This window comes from Eptatretus burgeri, chromosome 9 (assembly GCF_056783735.1).
Source record: "Eptatretus burgeri isolate ZD-2024b chromosome 9, Ebu_testis_v1, whole genome shotgun sequence".
NCBI lineage: Eukaryota > Metazoa > Chordata > Myxini > Myxiniformes > Myxinidae > Eptatretus > Eptatretus burgeri.
This window is the reverse complement of record NC_140969.1, coordinates 28,757,196-28,773,483: the sequence shown is the minus strand read 5'-3', so window position 1 is coordinate 28,773,483 and position 16,288 is coordinate 28,757,196. Positions and strand designations below refer to the sequence as shown.

The window sequence follows — 16,288 nt, the reverse complement described above, 5'->3', positions numbered from 1 at the left end:
TTAGAGTAGGAATGTAAAGTATGTGTTGTGTTTTTTGTGGAACCTTTTGTTTCCCCTCCCCAGATCACTGGAAGAGTGCTTGGCAAGAGCGATGATCCAGAGGATGGAGTGCAACTTCGCTCAGTGCTCTCATGTGATAAAATAAAAAAAACACAAAAAAAAACGAATGATTGTATAGGCGAGGATAAGGCCATAAGGGGGTAGTACATTAAGCAGGATAGGTAAGTTAGCTGCGACTCGCTGCCCATTGCCCCTCCTACTTTATTTCGTTAGGTTAATTAGGTGTGAGTCAGTAAGTGTTAAGGCTGGTACGGTAGCGCCTGTGATATACCTTGCAGGAGCTGCGGTACCAGAGGAGGGGGCAGTGTTACGTTTGAGGGGGGGGTATGCATTCAAAGGGTAATTAGGATGTTTAATTAGGTATGCCATGCTGTTCGAGTTTACCAGGATCTCGATGTAATAAGTAGCAATTCAGCGGTGATAAGTTGTCTAGTAAATGTTCATTTCTTCAAGGGGGGAAATGATAATTGTCACGTAATTAAATAGGGACACGGGATAGGGTAAGTGTGTCTGCGTAAACCCCTTTTGGTATTCTCTGGAGACTGGCCGTGACGTCACAGGACAGTGCAGCGGATGGCTCCGCCCCGTGATCACGATTGGCAGAAGGCGACGGCGGTGGGCCAATAAACGGCTCGATTGGAAGTGACGAGGACAGGAGGATAAAAAGGTTCTGTTCGGGGTCGAAAAGGAAGAGGAAGAAGATCTGGACAAAAACGATCGTTTTTTTTTTTGGTGTGGAGGCTGTTGCGCGGCAAGCATCCTTGTTGTTGTGCTGATTCGATCGTGTTCTTCATCGTGTCTTGGAGCCTTGCTGGGCCTCGTGCCTCACCTTGGTTGGCTCTGGGGTTCTGCTGACTCAGAGTACGGGGTCGAACGGCGGGCGGACCTGCCTCCCTCTCCTGCTCGCAACTTGGCGCCAGAACTGGTTCCCTGGCGGCTGTGAGCGGACTTGGGCCAAGACCAGGAGGTCGACAGCACCACACTTTCTCCTGCCCCCCTGACTAGAGCAAGGCCAGCTCGTCCGACGCCGATCCAGGGACAGTTGCGTCCACACCACGGTCCAGCCTGACCACCAGAAATAGCTACGTTTTGTGTGTGTGTGTGTGCTTGGCGCCTAAGAGGGTTTGAGATCTCTATATTCATTGGAATTGTCTGTGTTTATCCCCACGCCCGATCCCACACCATCCCGTCGAATCTCCCCGGATCCCTCTTCTTGCCGAGTCTTGTTATTTCTGGTTAATAGTAAAAACGAATAAACATCATCAACTCAGTGAAAAGTGACTCGTGCCACCTTCCTCGTCCCGTTTGCGGTAGAGCGATTAGAACCGCCATGTTTGGGTTATAAATAAATAAACCGCCTCCATCGTTTCGGCTTATTCTACGTTGGCGGGACTGTTCAAGTCCCGTGGATGTCACAATACTTATCTACAATATCCTTAATCAAAGATGACCATTGTTGAGAACCGAGTTGGGTGAATTTTTTATATAGTCTCTCTTTTAAAGTGCGATTGAAGCGCTCAATAACAACCGCTTTTCCTTCATTAAAGAGACTGTATTATGTAATGCTGTTATTTTTTTAGAAAATTCATAAATGTCTTGTTATAGAACTCTCTACCCTCATCAGTCCACAATTTTTTAGGTTTTCTCTTACTTTTATTAAATATCTGTTGAAAGGCTACATAAGAGTATTACCTGTTTTGTTTTTTAAAGGGACAACCCACGCATATCTCCTCAAATCCTCAAATCAATAACGGTTAAAGCATACTTGTACCCCTTATCATTATTGAGTTCAATCAAATCAGTTTACCAGATATAATCAACTTCCTTGGAATAAACCTTCCTTCTCTGAAACTTTGTGAATATTGGTTTATGTAATTCATCAGCTAATTGTTCTTCAGTCTTAATGATATCATTAGAGCTCATAAGTTTGTTGAACTTCCAAGCCGAAGTTTCAATTTATTACTGATCATCTTCTTCACGATAAACCTATCAACTTTTTCTCTCAAGGTTGGATTTTGTATCAGAGACAAATGGTACAACATTTCTCTATCGGCTTCATGCTTTTCTTCCAAAGTTGTGGAATTCCCATAATCAATATCGTGCCTCATGCACACTTCATCAACCCTATTGATGGGTTTACTCCATGGTTTAAGATTGTCTGCCTCATCTAATCTTTTATCCAAGTTTGTTCTTGGACCACAGAAAGAATACCCTGGTAGATGTAATTCCCCTGGTATTCCAGTAGTTGTAAATTTACTTCCTGATAAAAACTTTTGTATATCTCCTCCATGTTTGTGTTTGGAGATAAATTGACTCTTTTTTTTGAGCTACACACCGAACATGTACCTTTTGTATAACTATTATTTTTACTTTTAAAATATGAGATATTTTTAGTCTTGGTTTTCTTTTTACATTTGAGACAATAACTCATTTATTTATGAGAAAAATTACTACAGAGTGCGAAAACCTTTTTAGTTTCCAACATGCACATTTGAATCTTAATTTTTAAAACATAAAGAATCCTCAGAAATGTCTTCACTCTCTCCTCCATTTATTTAAGAAAAGAAAATGAAAAACTTCAAAGTCAATCACACCAACATCATCAATAATATAATCTTTATCTCCACTTTCTTGTTTATATCTTCTCCCTGAAAACGATGTTAATAGTCTTGTCGAAAATATTTCTAATAGACTTGTCAATTCTTTGTTTTCCTCCTCGGTACGTTGAGATTTATTTATTTTCTGTAATACCTCCAATCTTTTTTAAATCTCACTGGTTTCCATATTTTTATATTTATTTATTCTCTTTTCTCCCTCTCCTTCTCCTCCCTCTCTCTTCTCTCTTTCCTCCTTCTCTCTTTCCTCTCTTTCCTCCCTCTCTTCCTTCTCTTCCTTCTCTCTCTTCTCTCTTTCCTCCTTCTCTCTCTTATCCTTTTCCTCCTTTGTCTCAGTTTCTTCAACTCCTTCCTCGTCCCTTACTATCCTTAGATATACTATCCTTAGAATCACTTACACCCCATAGAATATCATACATATATTCATCAGGATTTCTTGTTATTCCTGTATCCAAAATAATTTTTTTTACAACAGGAAACCAATAAAATTTCTTATGCATTTCTAAAAGAGCCTTGTGTTTTCTTAACTTTCTAATTTTTTCATTATTTAACATTTTAATTAATTCCAAAGTTGTTTGTTCATTAACATCAGTATAAAACCAATTTTTTTAATTGAAAATACCTCATTCTTATGTTGTAGAACATATTAATTAAAATACCGAATACCCTTTTCTTGAAGGTATTGTTATGGCTGTGCAAATTCGCAGACCACCATAAAGGGTCCTTAGATCAGTTATGACGATAAGTATATGTGTAGTTAGATTTCCCCACCGTTGTTTAGAGGGAATTTCCGTGTTCACAGGGCTGCGATCCGTTGAGATAGCGTTTTTCTTTTTTCTATTATTATTTTGGACCAATCCTCCCCCAACAACCAAATCGCCACAACCAACATCATTCCCAAACAACTACAACTCAAACACCACCACCTTCGCCTCTTTACCTCCACAACTCCACCCCGCAAACATCGCCTCACTGCCATTCTCAAACGATGCCCGCCAGCAACCAAATCGCCACCACCAACACCCTTCCCAAACCACCACAGCAAACTCCCACCACCTTCGCCTTTCTATCGAACGTCGTGCCATGGGTTGTGAATGGGTTCCTTTTCCCCTCGAAAAGCGGATCAAGAATGATTCACGCCCACTTTTCTCCCATCCAATGGCTGAGCATCAGGTGGTGTAGTCACGCCTCCGAACCCGCTGTGATCCACAAATTTGCATATGCGCTCCTCCCCCGGCTTATATAAGCGCGAGCACAATGCAGCTCGCGGCAGTCAAGTGGCAGTCAAGTCGGGTCTGGAGAGTGGCAGTCTCGAAGCTGTGTCGGCAGAGGCAGTCAAGTGGGATCAAGAAAGTGGCAGAGTGTGGCAGTAGCAGTGTGTGTCGGCAGAGCAGTGAGCGGAAGTCAAGTCGGGTCTGGAGAGCGGCAGTCAAGTCGGGTCTGGAGAGTGGCAGTCTGGAGTCGGTGGAGTGGCAGTCTGGAGGGCCGGACGGAGCTCGAAGAGGCAGACGGCGGCAGTGTCGGTGCGGCAGTGTCGGTGGGGCAGAGTCAGGAGACGGAGCTCAAAGCAAACGGGAAAGGCAGACGGGCCGATCGACAGAGAGAGAGAGCTCACCGGCCACGCCAGGGGCATGAAGCCAGGCACAGCTACGCTGACATCGCGGCTTGCCCGCCATCGTGCCATGAGGGTGCGGGTAAGATCCTTCGGTCTCGTGGACCTGGCCGCTCATCCAGGTCCCACGCACATTTGGTCCATGGACCTGTCTGCCACCCTTGCCTTTGAGGGTGGCTTTTTCCTTTGCTTTTGTGTAAATGCATGTGGTGGCGCCGTCTTATAAGTAGAATTGTCTTAGTGTGCGTGTGGAGTAAAGACACTTTATTCGGTTGTAATTCTTCCTTTGCTTGCTTTCACTGTATATGTGCCTGAATTACTGTATGGCTGTAAAATACGTGCTTGTCTGAGTGCGCAATAAATGTGCTTGTTGAACTGTTCCCCGTTTCGTTGCGTCCTTTCCCTTGTTTGAAAGTTCCATCTTGCATCACGGAAGGAATTGGTAGTAAGCACCCGGTAAATAATCACGTCCGTCGGGGCCGGCGATAACACCGCTCGGTTATCACTGAAGCACGGAACGGACCGCTTAAGCAGTTCGTGTCCTAGGCCGGCCACCGGCGAGGTACGATCGCCCGGTTGACTACCCGCGCAGGTACTTAGGTAGGTCGAGTTTGGCGAACAACTCTATCCTGCGTGGGTGGCCGATTGGCACGATTGTGGTGGGGACGAAAGACCCACCCGTGACTAGCTCCTGGTGGTAGTTCCAAGGAGGGTCACGACTGAATTGTCCGTTCCGTTTGGCGACGCGGTCGCGATTTGAGTTACGTGACCGATCGCACGCCGGGCGGACCGAAATTCGTAATACTGGTGTACAGGAGTGTGGGATTCAAATCCAACTCGGTCTCCAACTAAATTTACGGGGATCGGACCAGGGGTGTGCGAAGCAACCCCCCCGTTCCCCCCAAATTACGAGCAATCTAAATTAATTTCTTCCGAGAAATAAGATGGAGTTTCAAGGCGAACTGGTGCCGGGGGTATTAGAAATGGATTTAGGAAATAAGATTGAATCCATGGCTCAGGAGGGAGTATGTTTGGATGTGGAATCTATGATGCAGGAGAAACCCGTACCAGAAGGTTGGAAAAAGCGGGAAATACCGTTATCTGGTCGGTTTTATTATTTCATCCCTCTCAATAAACACTGGCAGTGGCAGCACCCAGGGCAAGAGACTGCATAGCAGAATAGGGATAATATGAAACAAGTAATGGAGATGATGCAAGGGATGATAAACGATTGGCGAACCCAACAGGGTGAAATGCAGCGCGTGGGGCGATGCCTGCAGGCGGGCAAAATGGCGACGCCATGTGCTGGGGCGAATGAGCTGAGGGGGAGTGCAACGGCTGTTCGGCCCGCGATGGAAACGGGCGAGGTCACGACGAGAGACGAGGATAAGACGAGACTCGTGCAGGTGATAGAGAAAGTGACGGTGACACAGAGGGAAAAACTAAATGCGGTGACTGAGACGTATAAAAGATACGTAGAGATGACGGCAGAAATAATAAAGGAGATGCAGGAATTAAAAGAAATAACAGACACGGGAGATAAAAAAAAATAGAGGAGAGACAACACAATAAAGACGGGGTTAAAAACGAGGACACACGCATGGAGGTAGTGGAGGATAATTGGGGCGAGTTGGCAGAACGTGTGGGGACCCGGTGCAAGCAGCTGGATAGCCTCCTTCGGGAACGGAGGGAGACGCTATTCTCCCTTGAAGCTGGTCACGACCAGGTGGGTCCGGTCGTGCTTCGCTGAGTTCAGGGGGCGAGTGCTGTTGACGGGTGCACGGAGAGCTTGGGGGGTATAGAGGCCCCGGGAACCCTTGTGGTGACACGATTCCCCAGCGTGAGTGTCCCGGTGTGCGAGGTTGCGAGAGAGCCAAGGTGCGTGCTTCCCAGCACGCCGTGTGTGGATGAGGCACTGTGTGTGAATGGAACCACGTGTGCAAGGGAAATGTTGTGCGTGAGTGAAAGGCCGAGTGCAAGAGAGACCGTGTGTGTGAGAGAGCGGTATGCAAGGGAGATGACGGTCGGCATGCGGGAGCACGCAGCCGCGTCTCCCGGTGTGAATGTAATGGTGAGGTGTGTGAGTCTCGTGACACGCGGGAGTTTGAGCGCATGGAGGCAACGGAGACGGCGACAGGTGAAGGACAGGGGCCAGGTAGCGGCCGTAGCTGGATTGGGGACTGCGCCGGGTTTACCCAGTGGCGAGCATGAGGTTCAGGCCGTGCAGCGCACGAGGCCACCACGAGCGCTTGCGGGAGTGAAGCCCGGTCCGTAAACGCCAGCAGTGGATGTTGCCGATCCTGCGGACGGACAAAAGCGAGGCTGGATAATGGATTTGGAATGGACGGGTTCTCCACGCGAGCGTGTGTTAAGCTCCAACGGGCAGAGCACATGTGTTTGCGTGGGGAACCCCTTGAAATGCGAGGTTTGCTTTTGGAATGCGAAAGGTGATGTCATGGCTGCACGTGTGGTTGGGATCCGGCAGGAGGGTGAATCCCTGCCAGATGGTGCCGTCCAGGAGGGACGAGGTATGCGAGCAGCTGCATGACGTCACGGGCAAGGTGCGCGAGCTGTGAGTTGCCGCGCTGGTGCTGCGCATGTTAAAAAAAAAAAGCAAGCCTCGCTTTGGGTGAACAGGATTCCCTGGGCAAGGGGTGGAAGATCCCCTTGGCCAGGGCACAGGATAACAACTAGTTAGGGGAAAGGGTTAGCGATAGCGAGACCGGCTTCATGGGGCAGGGGTAAGTCCTCATGGGGCCCGTGGAATGGATTAGCTAGAGGGATTTAGGTCAGATTTAGGATGGGGAAATGGATTTATTGGATTATTTGGAGACAGAGACAGACTTTTGGATGTGTAGAGGGGACGTCGCTTAGCTACGTAGGTTAAAAGGAACGTGCTGTAGTGTAAGGGACGACGTGGGAGCACGAGATAGTTAGGGGATGCAGTGAGAGAATGGAAGAGTTCAGCGATGTGTGAGTTGTGAAAGGAGACATGTTGAGTGAGTGAGGCCAGCGGGTCTGTATGTATGGAGTGATTGTGGAATGCATGGTGCGATGAGTGATTGGGGGGAGGAGTGATTCCCACCCAAGGGACCCCGGGGTCAGTGTAAAGTGAGTTAGGGGGATAGTCAAATTGACAAAATGGAAGTCGTTTTGCTGTTGGTGGGAATGTATGCTTGATACCCATTTGGAGGGGTGCAGGAGCCCTGTCGACGGGCTGGGAGTGTGGCTACGAACGGTGAGTATCGCTGAGTGGGTACCCCGGGCACCGGGCTCGTCGGCCGCGGTAGGCCAAGGGCCCATGGGGGGCCGGGATAGCGAAGTGGGCACGGGTGCGCCCGCATGATGTGGGGGCCCGGGGCGCCATTGTCCACGTGGGCAGTGTCGTGGGCTCGGGTGACCCTCGGAAAGGGGCCCGGGGTGCCATCCTGCCATGTGAGCCTTTCAGTGGAGTCGCCAGAGAGGGAACTCCCCGGTGTTTCGGGAGCTGGTAGGCTCAGAGGCAGTGTAGTGCCCGGGGGTGCCATCGTCGGAGAATTGGCAGAGGGTAGTTCCTGTCAAGGGAGCCACATGTTCCATCCATGAGACCGTGTGAGGGCACGGGAAGAAAATTGGGGGGCATGGCCTGAAATTTGAGAGGACACCAACACAGGCGACGGGAATCTTGGTTGTTAGAACCGATAGTTAAGCAAGAGGCGCTTGTTTGAAAGCCCCAGGGTAGTTTAAGGAATAAATGTTAGGGTAGATTAGGAAGTGTACCCCTCTGCACCATCCATCCCTTCGCTCTCATTGTGGGCCGCTGTACCACTTTGGGTAAAGATCGCTGAACTCCGAGGAGGCCATCCTGGGGCTTGAGTTGGGCCTCAACACAGGACGCTAGCTCTCCCTCATTCCCCTCCAGGAAGGGAACGTAGGGGTTGGGAGTAGGCTAGATGACAGGATAGGTTAGCTGAACAAAGACGATAAAGGGGGTTAGGGGACGGATGAAAGAGGGAAGTAAAAATAAAAACCAAAAAAAAAAATGGGGCTAAATTGGGTTTGGACAAATTAAGGGGGTGGGTATGGACAGAAACAGGCAAAGGCGATAGGTTGGATGGGAGACAGTAGGGTAGGTCCGAGCCCGCCTTCCGAGTGGCCAGCACCACCGCACCCCCTCCACCAACCTCCATTTCAAGGCAAGAGGTAGGCCACTTCATCGGCTGGCTGTTTGCTGCAAGGCCTGTGCCGGCCGGATCGTCTGCTGGTGTTTGCTGCAAGGCCTGTGCCAGCCGGATCGTCTGCTGGTGTTTTGCTTCAAGGCCTGTGCCGGTCGATCATCTGCCGGCTGTTTGCTACAGCGGCCTTGTCATGCCATGCCTTGCCTGCACACCGTTGCCATCCATGCCTACTGCCCATGTCCACCAGCCCCGTTCTGTTTTGCATTCCCCCCCCCCCCCTTGTTCATTACCATGTGCGCCAGGATCATCGTGCAAGCCGCAAGGACTGCCCAGTTGGCAGCTGCAACACGGGACTGCACTGGCAGCCCGTGCAACATTTGCCAGTTCACTGCGTTCATTTCAAAAGGGGGAGGCCTTGGACTGTGTTTAAGCAGCCTGGCCCCCTGCTTGTGACTGTTGTTTTTTCCCCGCAGAGTCCATCGATTCTGGCCATGGAATAGTGTAAATTATAAGGTTAAGTTGTTAAGTTGTGTATTGTATATGAGTGTGCCCCCGGCATGTATGTCATAGCGCCGGCATTTTATTTAAGTCGTCCGTATGAGTGGGGATTGTTTAGTTAGTTACATCAGCCCGTAGGTTATTTATTTTGGGGACACGAATACCATGAATGTCGCACTCAGGGATCTGAAGGTAAAACGTACAAGGGGAGAACTTACATATGATGGCACACGAAAATTCCGCGACTCAGGACGAGTCTGTAAAAATGGGAGGGGTAGTGTTACGGCTGTGGAAATTTTCAGACCACCATCAAGGGTCCTTAGATCAGTTATGACGATAAGTATATGTGTAGTTAGATTTCCCCACCGTTGTTTAGAGGGAATTTCTGTGTTCACAGGGCTGCGATCCTTTGAGATCGCCCTTTTTCTTTTCTCTATTATTATTTTGGACCAATCCTCCCCCAACAACCAAATCGGCACCACCAACATCATTCCCAAACAACTACAACTCAAACACCACCACCTTCACCTCTTTACCTCCACAACTCCACCCTGCAAACATCGCTTCACCGCCATTCTCAAACGACACCCGCCAGCAACCAAATCGCCACCACCAACACCCTTCCCAAACCACCACAGCAAACTCCCACCACGTTCGCCTTTCTACCGAACGTCGTGCCATGGGTTGTGAATGGGTTCCTTTCCCCTCGAAAAGTGGATCAAGAATGATTCACGCCCACTTTTCTTCCATCCAATGGCTGAGCATCAGGTGGTGCAGCCCCGCCTCCGAACCCGCTGTGATCCACAAATTTGCATATGCGCTCCTCCCCTGGCCTATATAAGCGTGAGCACCACGCAGCTCGCGGCAGTCAAGTCGGGTCTGGAGAGTGGCAGTCTCGAAGCACTGTCGGCAGAGGCAGTGAAGTGGGAGCAAGAAAGTGGCAGAGTGTGGCAGTAGCAGTGGGTGTCGGCAGAGCAGTGAGCGGCAGTCAAGTCGGGTCTGGAGAGTGGCAGTCTGGAGTCGGTGGAGTGGCAGTCTGGAGGGCCGGACGGAGCTCGAATAGGCAGACGGCGGCAGTGTCGGTGCGGCAGTGTCGGTCGGGTAGAGTCGGGAGACGGAGCTCGAAGCAGACGGGAAAGGCAGACGGGGGCCGATTGACGGAGAGAGCTCACCGGCCACGCCAGGGGCACGAAGCCAGGCACAGCTACGCTGACATCGCGGCTTGCCTGCCATCGCGCCACGAGGGCGCGGGTAAGACCCTTCGGTCTCGTGGACCTGGCCGCTCATCCAGGTTCCACGCACATTTGGTCCACGGACCTGTCTGCCACCCTTGCCTTTGAGGGTGGCTTTTTCCTTTGCTTTTGTGTAAATGCATGTGGTGGCGCCGTCTTATAAGTAGAATTGTCTTAGTGTGCGTGTGGAATAAAGACACTTTATTTGGTTGTAATTCTTCCTTTGCTTGCTTTCACTGTATATGTGCCTGAATTACTGTATGGCTGTAAAATACGTGCTTGTCTGAGTGTGAAATAAATGTGCTTGTTGAACTGTTCCCCGTTTCGTTGCGTCCTTTCCCTTGTTTGAAAGTTCCATCTTGCATCATGGAAGGAATTGGTAGAGGGGTGTAAGCACCCGGTAAATAATCACGTCCGTCGGGGCCGGCGATAACACCGCTCGGTTATCACTGAAGCACGGAACGGACCGCTTAAGCGGTTCGTGTCCTAGGCCGGCCAGTGGCGAGGTACGATCGCCCAGTTAACTACCCGCGTAGGTACTTAGGTAGGTCGAGTTTGGCGAACAACTCTATCTTGCGCGGGTGGCCGATTGGCACGATTGTGGTGGGGTCGAAAGACCCACCCGTGACTAGCTCCTGGCTGTTCCAGGAGGGTCCAAGGAGGGTCACGACTGAATTGTCCATTCCGGTGGGCGACGCGGTCGCGATTTGAGTTACGTGACTGATCGCACGCCGGGCGGACCGAAATTCGTAACAGTATGCTTGGACACAGAAATGATAATTTTCTTGAAGCCTTCTTACTGTCATTTATGTATTAGAAATATATGACAGATTAACATTATGACACGAAACACCCCCCCAGCTTCCCATAGTTAAATCATTTTGTATTTCCTTACTTATTATATATAATCCTGTTTTTTTTCTGTTTTCGTGATATAAACTAGGGCAAAGCCATGATTAAATTTACCCTTATTAAATTATTTTATTTGTTGTTTACTAATCGTGCTTTCACAAAGCTCATTCTCAGCACCAAGTGAATAATATTCTTCCTTACGAAACTGATTTTATTGTTCCAGGTATTCTCGGTTAATTTTAAATGACCAATTATACCTAAATCATTCATATCATACCCCCATTGTTCTATTCTCATACAAACGATATCCCCTTCCTTATAAAAATTTATATGAATTGCAACTGTGAATTCTGTATGACCTGGAGATAAAATCAACACTTCTGTATCTTTGGAATACACAGCCGTTTTATTTAAGGATATATATTGTGATAAATCACTTATTCTCACCAATTCATTCGCGTCAATCGGGCTTGGATAATTTATTAATTTATAAGCATTTTTCATATTAATATTTTTACAGCGTGGCGACATAGCGCTGTTATATAATTGGTTATTCTGTCCTGTGTCTTCTGTCACACTTATGGCCGCGTACGTCCCTTTGATCTGATGGCTATAAATAGAAGTTTGTCCAATGTCACAACTCTTCCCATCATGCATGCTAATTCACCCTGTCTACATTTAAATTTTATAACTGCAAAATTGTTTCATCATTCTTAACCGAGACTTTTACTGCCCCCAGCCACGTGATATCAAAGTATTCGCTTCTTGTTTGTTATGCTATATTTCTGTCATTCAGCCTTAGCCTTTGTGTAATAATTTGATAAGTCAATATGCAGTTCTTGGGATACACCAAAGATAGAACCATCTCTACCAAAATAAGTCATTTATATTGGATTAAAAATTATGTCATAAAATTTTAAATTTTTGGTGAGTTGAAATAACACATATAGACATAATTGACCACAACACTTGGAATTTAATTCTTGGACTTGAAATGTTTGATAAACACCATTCTGTAAGAATTTTACAACTTCAACAGGTGGTGGAAGACCAAAACTATCAAAATAATATTTGTCTTGACGATTAAAAATACAAACCCAATGAGAACCGTTCCCATTATTATCTTCTAAGTTCATAATAATATTCTTTGTATGTTTAGACACGTTTGTTAATTCATCTCTCATACAAATAACCACATTATGAATTTTTAATTTCTTACAATATTTGACAAGTTCTAAATTTGATGTTGTATTCTTTCCAAATTCTTTAAACCACTCATCAATGCTCATTTATTTATTAGAAAGATATAATCCATTACCCCTTTTAGTTAATTTTTCACCTGCTTGTGCGATAGAAGAAAGCATATCTCCAACTAACAATCTCATTTTACAGCCAGACTTTCAAGTTTTTCAGCAAAATCTACAATTACACCACTTCCACTAATTTGTTTCTCCAACTCTTTGTTATGTCTTTCCAATTATTTTTGAGCCCGGAGTTGAGCCTTCCTTTCGTTGGAAGCTTTCACCACTGCTGAAATACCACCCGTCAATGCTCCAGCCGCACTTAAACCAGCAAATAAAGGAATTAGAAATGGGAGAATTCCTCCACTCGTCTCTCTTATTGAATATTTCTTCAACATTGGTTTTGACATTTTAATTTTAAGTGAGCCAGCATCGTTCAAGATTTTCACCTGTTCTCTTGTGAGCAAAACATCAATTCTTACTGCTCCTTTTCTCTGAATTGTATTAACATTAATCGTACAACGTTTTTGATTTTGAACACAAGATGATAGTTTATGAAGATTGATTTGATTAACATGTACCCCAGTTGGTACTTTACCACTCATTTATTTAACAAAAAAATTATGTGAGACTAATCTGTATTAATCTGTATTTCTGTTTCTTCCTAAAGCAAACAATTTGTATCAACTTCTTCATTCTCTTCCCTTTCAATGTATCGGGAAATATCCACTTGATTAGACTTTATAGTTTCCTTTTGAGCACTCAGGTCAAACGTATAGATTGTATACAAACTTTTAAATGCTGTCATATCCAAAATAGGTGCTTTATTTCCATTACTTTGACACACCTTTTGGTAAGACTTGTATCCTTCAGCATAATCACTTTTTTTCCCAATTCATTTCCAATCTATCTTGTGGATAAAATGTTCCATCTAGAGAAACACGAAGTTGTTTCACCTTAGCATTATCACTCAATGCATTATTCTTATCAGTAGCAGTATCACCATCTGGTTTTTAAGAAATTATCCACAGATATCGTGGCTTTCCTTCCAGAACACCCAAATTCCACGTGAAAGTGGTATGGTTCAGTTTAACGTGTTGACATCTTCTTTTAAGGTATGATACATTGAGTGGTTTCTTTGAGTTAAGTCTTCTATTCAACATCTCTTCTGTTTTAAGATTAGGAGTATATTCACTAATATACCAACTTATTTAATCAATTACAAATTTACTCTGATCACCAAAAGCATTACCAACACCAAAAAGTAATCTATTTTCATTATCATTCCTTTGTAGTTGAAATCTAATTTTAAGACCATACAGAACTTATCATGATCACAAAATCCAAATATACCTTTAAGAGAAACTGCCACAGTAAAACTATTACCTGCTTTTGTATCATCATTATGCATTCCTTTCCTTTGAGTATATCCAGGGTCTGTGTTTGTTCCTGTTGACATATCAGGAATAAAACCTTCGACAGCCCCCTTTCCCATTCTATCACGGAATGAATATAGTGTAAATTTCATCATTTCAGATACAGCAGAGACATAATCAACCGCTTCAACTTCTTGTGTTCCAATCACAAGCTGTGTTCTAACAGCTTTATGAAACACACACACACACACACACACACACACACACACACACACACACACACACACACACACACACACACACACACACACACACACACACGCACATTATTGCTTATTGGCAATTTTGGGGGAATTGGCAGGTTGGAGTCAGTGTGATTGACAGGTTGGAGTAATTTTTTCTCCAAATTCTCTTGAAAAGGTTTGTTCAAAATTTGATGACAATAGCTCAAATGGTTAAAAAATAAAAATTAAAGTCATTCCCTTGACCCACACACACCACACATGACAATTTTAACTTCCTGACTGTGGTGTCCGTGGTATGAAGAAACTCAAAGAAGCAATGCAACTTATTTTCATGTGCAGAGTTTGTATTGCATTGTATTGTTGTGGGCCGGGCGTCGGCGTCGAGCATGATCGCTAGATGGAGCAGTAGAGTCGGCTCCACCGAACACCCGGAATCTAGATCGTACCTTTCTGATAACTCCGAAGGTACGGATCCCTTACAGGACGGTGAATCGTCAATAATTCAACCGCGTGTGACAGGGTTATTTGTCAAACTTCATAATACCTAGAGGCCCATGTGGCGAGGTACCGAGGAATTCACACCCTCGACGGAGCTCGAATGGGACGAGCCGTTACCGTGCTCGACCCGTGCGTAACCCGAGCAGATGATTACCGAGGTCCCGTCATTCCAAATGCACAACTACGGCAGCAACTGCCTTTTTAGTCCCCCAACACGCACCGTGCTGAACCAATGAAGGAAATGACAAGGACGAGCTGAAACATTCAACAAAATGGATATTTATTTACAATAGGGGGGAGGGAACACACAAAGAGCAGAGTTAAACTGACTAAGCAATGCAAGTATGCACAAGGCACTTAAACAATTCTACTTGAAGACGGGCCCACAGACACACACATGCACACACAAATATCCAAAAGAAGTGATGGCCACGGCCTTTATTCGACCCTTCAGCTCGGGAGGGAAGGTGAGCCGAAGGGGAGAACCTGTAGTTTCCGAAGGAGAGAAACCCAGTGGGGAACAGAGACATGAGGAGATCTGTGGCAGGGAGAGGGATGGCGTGGGGTACATAGGGTAAACAAGATGGACACTACTGTAGTGCAATCTTTCATTTAGTGTTTGTTCGTGTTTTTTAGCCTGTCCCCTGTGCAGCGTGAGACGGGATTTTGCAATCACTTGTGTGTGTATCTGTCTGTCTATCCTGCATATAACTTTTTTTTTACCATTTTAACTTATTTTAACAATTCTTTATTATTAGAGCATGGAGAAGACAAATTTATAATTTGGTTAAAATGTCAAAGGTCAGCATCACATAAAATCGTCAATTTTCATCCAATTGACCTGAAATTTTAATTATTATTTTAGCTTTTGTTTTAAAAATTTTAACAAAGCTTGATTATGAGAATATGGAGAAGACACATTAATAATTTGGTCAAAAGGTCAAAGGTATCATTTAGCATACGAAAGAAGAAGAATAAGAAGAAGTCCAAATACAAAGCGGATAGGCTTTGCATTTTCAGATGCTTTCTCGTTTCAATTTTAATATTCAATTCATTATTTTGATGAAATTTTCTTTCATTTTTCTTTAATTGCCTTTCTACTCGTACCATAAAATTATCCGCCAAAGGTGATTAGAGATGCTCAGTTTTAAATTGTAGTCATTTTGGTTACATTCAGTATTACTTCCGGTTATTAATAAAATACATTTTAATTTGTTTCTTTACTTGAATAATTTTTTAGTTCTCCATTGTTTGCTTCAATCTTCATGGGCATGTTTGACCTGTGCTATAACTTTGCTACTATTACATTTGAAATGTTATGCCAGGGTGTTGTATGTTTGTTTCATGATGTCTCTCTTCTATGAGCTCTTCCAGCTCTTCCACAAGCCTCTACATTGTATACAAAGTAACATCAATATGATATTTGTTTTGAGTGGCAGTACAACCAAGCTATGTTCCCTTTGGCAGGTAATGATTGTGAGTTTGTTGGTACAAACTGGCTGCGCAACTGGCTTGAGAAAGACACGACAACACCACCCATGGACAACTCGCACTTCCTTTGTCCACATGGTGGGCTGAGACTGTCCAGTGTGTGCAAAGTTAAGAGGATTAGCAAGAGGGCAGCATCTGTACTATATACTAACTATGGGGGAGGCCCACACATTGATGGTAAGATGCACAGCTTTTATTTTTGTTGCTGTTATTTCACCCTCTTATTTATTTATTTGTTTATTTCCTTGCACCAACTGATATGGTATTGCTGATAATGTACATTTATGTTTTACATTGATAAAATACACTGCTTTCTGGTTTCCCTCTCATTTTTCCAAAATGGTGTTCCACCACGTGCAATCTGTTGCCTTCTCAATGATCTGCAATTTATCGAGTTTGGTCGATGTCAGC

The 16,288-nt window shown here is 45.4% G+C and overlaps 1 protein-coding gene across 4 annotated transcripts in view; it reads left to right on the top strand.

Annotated features, from left to right (window-relative positions):
* The window catches only part of USP48 (ubiquitin specific peptidase 48), a 180,711-nt gene that overhangs the window by 65,107 nt on the left and 99,316 nt on the right, over window positions 1–16,288 (top strand). For all 4 annotated transcript variants that reach the window (XR_015061515.1, XM_085894514.1, XM_085894513.1 and 1 more), the window contains exon 11: window positions 15,854–16,054. Coding sequence is in view for 3 of the 4 variants with exons in the window: in XM_085894514.1 (XP_085750640.1) it covers window positions 15,854–16,054 (201 nt within the window). In the remaining variant the exon portion in view is untranslated. The remainder of the gene's footprint in view (window positions 1–15,853; window positions 16,055–16,288) is intronic.